Source organism: Arachis ipaensis, chromosome B03 (genome assembly GCF_000816755.2).
Source record: "Arachis ipaensis cultivar K30076 chromosome B03, Araip1.1, whole genome shotgun sequence".
Classification (NCBI taxonomy): Eukaryota; Viridiplantae; Streptophyta; class Magnoliopsida; order Fabales; family Fabaceae; genus Arachis; species Arachis ipaensis.
The window spans coordinates 125,736,750-125,743,415 of NC_029787.2; the positions used below are offsets into that span (position 1 = coordinate 125,736,750).

The following is a 6,666-nucleotide window of genomic DNA, read 5'->3' on the forward strand; positions in this document are numbered from 1 at the left end:
AACTCTGATAACTCTCCTGCGCCTTCTTTCTCAAGCCCTCCTCCATGTTACATAGGGCTTGTAACTTGCTCTCCTTCTCTCGGAGTCCATCCCTCTCCTCCTTCAATTTGGCAACCTCCTTCTTCAACTCCTTCTCATGTTTCTGATATATGAGAAGCCTTCCCTCCAACTCTTCAACCTTAGAGGTTGAACCCAGAGAGTTAAGAGGAGTCTTCTCAAAAATATCAAGGAACTTGGCACAAATCCCCGCCGCCCTGATGCTCTCCTCAGCCAGAATAGTGAGGTGGTTCCAAATAGAAACATCATCCATACCTATACGGGTATGGGGATAGATGAACTTTCGGATAAATGCAGGAGCATCCACCTTAGCCTCACCTTCAAAAGAAGAGTCAGACTCTAAAGCCTTGCGCTTCTTCTTCTCTGGCTCAGGAGAAGGTCGGGGAGGAGGGGATGGCTGAGAAGAAGCCGAAGCAGGGATAATAATAGGTTGAGAAGGAGTCCCCAAATTTCGGGAAGGGGGAGGAAGAGGAAGAGGAGAGCTAGTTACCCTGACACCACCGGTTCTGGCGCGAGACCTCGCCTTGGCCTCCTGGACTCTCTGATAAGACTCATTAGAATTCTTCCTTGCCATCTCTGTAAAAGAAAACAAATTAGTAAAACAAGTCGGTAAACTTCAAGTCGGTAGAAACAAGTCGGAAACAAAGTAGATAAAAGCTACCTAGTTGTGTCTGGACAAAAGACGACGACCCCTGGAGAAATTTTTTGGTATCCAGATATGGGGCCCTTCCCCATACTTCTCGGAGGAACCCTACAATGGCTGCCTCCACCTCATCCAGATCCTCCAAACCATATTTCTCACAGGGGGAAGCCTCAAACCAGTACAAGGGAAAGCGATGGGAAGAATTCTCATCCAAGAAAAAGGGGTGGTGACCCTCTACGCATTGAACTTTGAAAAAATAATTTTTGAAGTCATGAAAGGATTCATCAAAAAGGGTGAAAACTCTTCGACCTTGTATAGCTCAGAAAGACACCCATTGTTGCTTATTATTTTGCCCACTGAAGGGCTTGGTCATGTGGAAGAGATAGAAGAAAATTCTCAAAGAGGTCGGAAAGTCTAAAGCATGGCTGATAAACTGGTAGATTTTCAGAAAACCCCAGGAATTGGGGTGAAGTTGGGTATGTGCAACACGACAGTGACGTAAAACAGCAATTTCGAAATCAGAAAATGGAAGGAAAACACCCAAACGGGTAATCATGCTCTCATACATAAAGAAGAAATGAGGGGCCGTCTCAGTAGCCCTCCCGAAGCAAACCCGGTCTTCCGGACCCGGGGCAAGCAGTTCATACTTTGGCTCATCCTCATCAGAGGTGCAGAGCCGGTGACGAGTGCGAATGTCAATAATAAAATCAGTGTCAACCAAAGGTTCCTCTCCTAAGACTGTGACATCGACCCACTGAGCAAGAATTTCTATGGAAGACATTTCTTTTTCTAAAAAGGTGAGTGAAACCTACAAAGGAAAAAGAAAAGAAAATAAAAAACATGGTCTCTAAGGGGAATACGGAATCAGAGCCTACGAATCAACTTCTCTCTATCTAAAGAATAAAGACATGCAAACAGAAGCATTTCATAAAAAAGAAGAGGAAAAAAAGACTAACATTTGCCTGGAAACAAGGTAGAGGAAGATGCCAGCCTTCAAACAAAGAACGCCCCGCGTATAGAAGAGAAGAAAATTTGAAAAACGCAGAAACGAAACAACAAAAGAGAGGGAAGGCATTTATAGGCACGTTAGGGGCATAATGGTAAAAACGGAAAGCGGTCATTAATGGGCGCACCGTTACCAAGGTAATTAAAACCTACGCAAACCCCTAACGGACGCGACGTTTGATTAGATGTAACTGTGAAAACCAAAAGTCACGAAAGACACGTCGGTCCCGAACAATCACGTCGGTTCCCTCCCAAATCGGCTACGACCCCGAGTAGAATACTCGAACCCACATCTTAAAAGAAATTGGGCTCGAGCAGGGGCACTGTTCATACCCTGGCCCAATGATAAGGCCCAGGTCCAAACGAAAGGCCCAATCCAAAGGATTAAGCCTCGCTCTATACCGACCTTCACCCCACGAAGTCGGTTCCTACCACGACTTGATCTAAAGAAGTCGGGACGAAGATTAGTTGGCAGATAAACACTCATTCAAATGAGAAACTGCCCCTAAAATCTCTCTACCCACTTCCTGGAGCCATATCTCAACCTCCCTAAGATAAAGGGATGGTTATTCCCCATGAATAACGGAACTACACCAACGGTGGTTATGGGTTCACCACTATAAATACCCTGACACTTCTCAGGTACCTCTAAGCCCAATACTCTCTAGACCTGTTTTGCTCCCTTTGCTGACTTTGGCATCGGAGTGTTTTTGCAGGTACCACCCCCCATTCTCTCACACCGAAGTCGGACGAGGGCCTTAGAGCATCAATCCGCTTGGATACTCCATCATTCCAACGATTGAGCCAGCCAAACTAATCCAACCCAATAATCTCCGGTTACCCACCGTAACACTTACTATCGAGAGACAGTTAATCTCCAATTTTGTTGGAGTTCATTTTTTTATCCAAAATATAATTCGTTTAAAATTATTTTAATTTATATTTATTAATTATTTTAAAATAAATAAATAATATTAAATTAAATAAAATATTTTTAAATTATTATCTCAATAACATACTGATTTTCGATAGATAAGAGGCTGATCACTAAGTCTCTAGCTATGTTGTTTGGTAATGAATTTCACCAATGTTGCCCAAAAATTTTGTTCTGATTGGGTATGGAAGATTTGGGCCTGAGTATGAGCCCACGATTATATTATTCCTTGGAAAAAAAAGAGGGAAATGTAATGCACCGCCTCATTGGCCCAAAACTGTAAGCAGGATTTCACAATCCCCTCGTTCGTCGTTCCTTTCCTTCTGCGTCTGACTCTTTTCTGTGGTCTGCCATATTGGCGGTGGAGCTGACACATAACAACCGAGTCAGAAGAGTCAGAGCGAGTCGACTCCCTGAGAGAGAGAGAATCGATGGCGACGGCACAGGAGGAAGTAGCAGCATCACAAGCCGAGAAGGGGAAGATGCGGTGGTGGGAGCTGGAGGAGGATGACGGCGAGGACCTTGACTTCCTCCTCCCGCCGAAGCAGGTGATAGGTCCTGACGAGAATGGAATCAAGAAGGTCATCGAGTACAAGTTCGACGACCTAGGCAACAATCTCAAGATCACTACCACTACTCGCGTCCGCAAGCTCGCCAACGCCCGCCTCAGTAAGCAGGCCATCCTCCGCCGACAATGGCAAAAGTTCGGAGACGCCGTTCACGAGGATGTCGGCAGCCGCCTTACCATGGTCTCCACTGAAGAGATCGTCCTTGAGCGCCCCAAGCCCCTAGGTATCTCTCTCTCTCTCTCTCTCTAGGGTTTAGTTAGGGTTTTGTGTGTGCCTACTTTGATTTGGTTTGCTTTGATTAACTCATCACATGATTCGTTAATTAGACTTTAGCCTTCCACATTCGTTCAAATTTTTAAGATAAGCCACTGGATAATTTGAATTGACTTAAACCTTGTAAAGTTAATGGCATTGGTAGATTTTAAGTAGGAAATAGGAATTAGGGTTCCTAGGTTGTTTGCTTGAGCTAAGTGGAGAAACTATGGTGTGTAGGATTGTGCTTAGTCCATTAATAGTGGCATTTCACCTTTGTGGTAGTTGCTATTATAATTCACTTGAGCTGAAATGTAGCTAATGAATGGGACAAGACAAATTTCTTTTGTGGATTAATCTACCATTAATATTAGAGTAATTTTGCATATATCTCTTTTTTAAACAGGTGCGAAATCAGAGGAGCCAAAGGCTACTGGAGACTCACTATCTCAAATCAACAAGGGTGCTGTTCTTATGGTGTGTAGGACTTGTGGGAAGAAGGGTGACCATTGGACCTCGCGGTGTCCTTACAAGGACCTTGTGCAGCCAACAGAGGGATTTGTCGATAGGCCTCCAACTTCAGATGGCCCGACTCCTGCATCTGGTTCGACCAAGGGAGCATATGTGCCTCCTGGTATGAGGGCGGGTGCCGAGAGGAGCGGATCGGATATGAGGCAGCGCAGGAATGATGAGAATTCTGTGAGGGTCACCAATCTCTCGGAGGACACCAGAGAGCCCGATTTGCTGGAGCTGTTCCGCCCTTTTGGCGCTGTGAGCAGAGTATATGTTGCTATTGATCAAAAGACAGGCATGAGCAGGGGGTTTGGCTTTGTTAACTTTGTGAACAGGGAAGATGCACAAAGAGCTATCAACAAACTCAATGGTTATGGGTACGACAATCTCATCCTAAGAGTTGAATGGGCAACCCCAAGGGCAAATTAGAAATTCTGTGTTTTGCCCCTTTCTATGAAACAAGTATTTTGGAGGTCTATCCATCTATCTATTTCTTTAATCTTTTGTGATGATATTTGTGATCCTTTTCTAGGTATTCTTAATCACTAGTATGACTACAAGGGTGGTTCACAAGTATATCATTTTTGCTTTTGTTTCTAGAATTATTACTGTGTCCAGATATCTGTAGGGATTTTAGTCCAGACTTTATATACAAGTTGTGTAGATTGAGCAATATAATATTTTGTGTCATATATGATGAGTTGATTATAACCAGAGAAGATTATCTTCTCAGGCACTGGATCTTTTAGTGTGTAGTGTATTATGTATATACCATCTTCTGGAACTGCTATACTTAATTTTATATCAACTTCATTTGTGGTTTAAAAAGTGGTATAAATCCACAAAAGTGGATTCAAATATCATTGCTCTTGAGATAGATATTACGAATGAAGAATTGCATCTAATGTTAACATTAAGGTGTTGAAACAACCATAAAGATAGGATTTGCCACCAACTACACGGTGCAAATATGAATCATCAATTCTGTAGGTTGTTCAGTAAACTACTATAATGTGAAACACATAATATGAGGCCCCAACAAATACGATTTGATTTGGTGGCTTCCATATTGATGGCCGTAAAAGGTCAAATCTCAACAATATTATATGAAAGACTAGTCTGTAGGGTGTAGATCCCCCCATGAGTCATGCTTGGACAAGTAGTAGTCCACTTCTTAATTAATACTCACAGCTTATGAATCCCAACACCTCACGTGCATCACAAACTATTTCCACGCGCAAACGCATTCCCATGTGAATCAAAGAAGAAAATCACAAGCCTTGAGGCTATGATAGTGCAAACTCATGGTATATTTATTTCCATCTACATTAGTCAAAGATCTTCGCTAATATTAGTACCTCTTGTTTTAAGAAGGTCAGTGTTTCATCCCATCCATCATTTGAATTTGTTGAACAAGACAAAATGATTTTGTTCTCTCTCCCCTTTTTCTTATGTATATTTTTATTAAGCTTTTTTTTTTCTCTATGTGATATATATGGGGATAGAAGTTGACAGACACATGGAGAGACTTCTTAAAAATGATGAATAGTACTAATAGGAGCTCATATAAGTATAAGCTGATAAAAGAAGATTTAAGTACATACAAAAATTAAGATGAAACGCAATATAATGGTGAATTTTAGTTAATCATATTTCACCTTGTCATTTTCCCTAAAACAATTAATGTTACTAGATCTAAGTATGTGCTGGTTTTGATAAATGGAAAATTTGCAATCGTTTTTAATTAAGTATCTATACACCTCTACATACTAATGCTATTAATAATGACAAATGGTTCAAGAAAACGAGTATGTTTTCTTTGTCACACTACTGAAAGCTGTAGGATATCCAAAGTATAGCCAGCTAGGAACATATTTCAAGAAGGAACTAAACTATGTTTTGCCATATAATGGATCACTTTGAAGTTTGAAGTTACATAAATCACATTTGACTTCGTAGCATTCAAGAAAAAGATTGTGCAATTGCGTCTATATTAAAATTCCCCACGGAAAACAATGTTCTTTGTTGCTATCATTTCATTATAGTTAGGACGATGAACTCTTACATCGATAATGGAAACAAAATTTGAATTATTTTCTATAACGAGACCATTATTTACTAAAAGTACTTGGTATTCACCTAAAATATGTTTCAAGTCTTATAGAATTCACTATATTGAGTTGGTGAAATTCCACTATAGTCTCTTTTTTTTTCTTGCACAAAATCTATGCAACCGAATTACGTAGTAGCCCTTAACTGAAATTTCTGTAATGAAGAAAGAGATAGTGCCTTGTCCTTGTGTCCAATGCCATCAAACTAAAAAGAATCTTGTTAACACGCACGCTTGGGTTAGTTAGTTACTTACTTAATTAGCCTCTTCCTTATCATTATTAAAATCATGTTGCCATCAAAGCTTATATTATTATATTATAACAAACCTCACACCTAATCATGGACCCCGTCGGCGTCAACATCATCCACCTCTGTCCACTCTCCACGTGGCAGTTTCTCTTGCTCAGGAGGCCGGTGCCGGTGCCCAATCAGTCATTTCCCATAGATAATAAGTATACAAATCGTACCATATAGTATAAAATAATATTGTGAATAGTAGTAGGAATGAGTTGTCACATACTCATTATTATAACAAGATTGACAAGTTTCAAATAACAAAGTCCACAAAATATTTTTGTCAT

At 40.8% G+C, this 6,666-nt stretch overlaps 1 protein-coding gene across 1 annotated transcript; it reads left to right on the forward strand.

Moving 5' to 3' along the window:
- Window positions 2,900–4,795, forward strand: LOC107631445 (eukaryotic translation initiation factor 3 subunit G). Its single transcript, XM_016334889.2, has 2 exons — window positions 2,900–3,431; window positions 3,867–4,795. Exons 1-2 carry the CDS (start codon window positions 3,071–3,073, stop codon window positions 4,400–4,402), a joined length of 897 nt encoding a protein of 298 aa, XP_016190375.1. The 5' UTR covers window positions 2,900–3,070; the 3' UTR covers window positions 4,403–4,795.

Bases quoted from the DNA above. Each gene is read 5' to 3' on its own strand.
- LOC107631445 (XM_016334889.2), top strand. From the start codon at position 3,071: ATGGCGACGGCACAGGAGGAAGTAGCAGCATCACAAGCCGAGAAGGGG. The intron at 3,432-3,866 runs GTATCTCTCTCT...TTTTTTAAACAG, and splicing joins TGAGCGCCCCAAGCCCCTAG to GTGCGAAATCAGAGGAGCCA.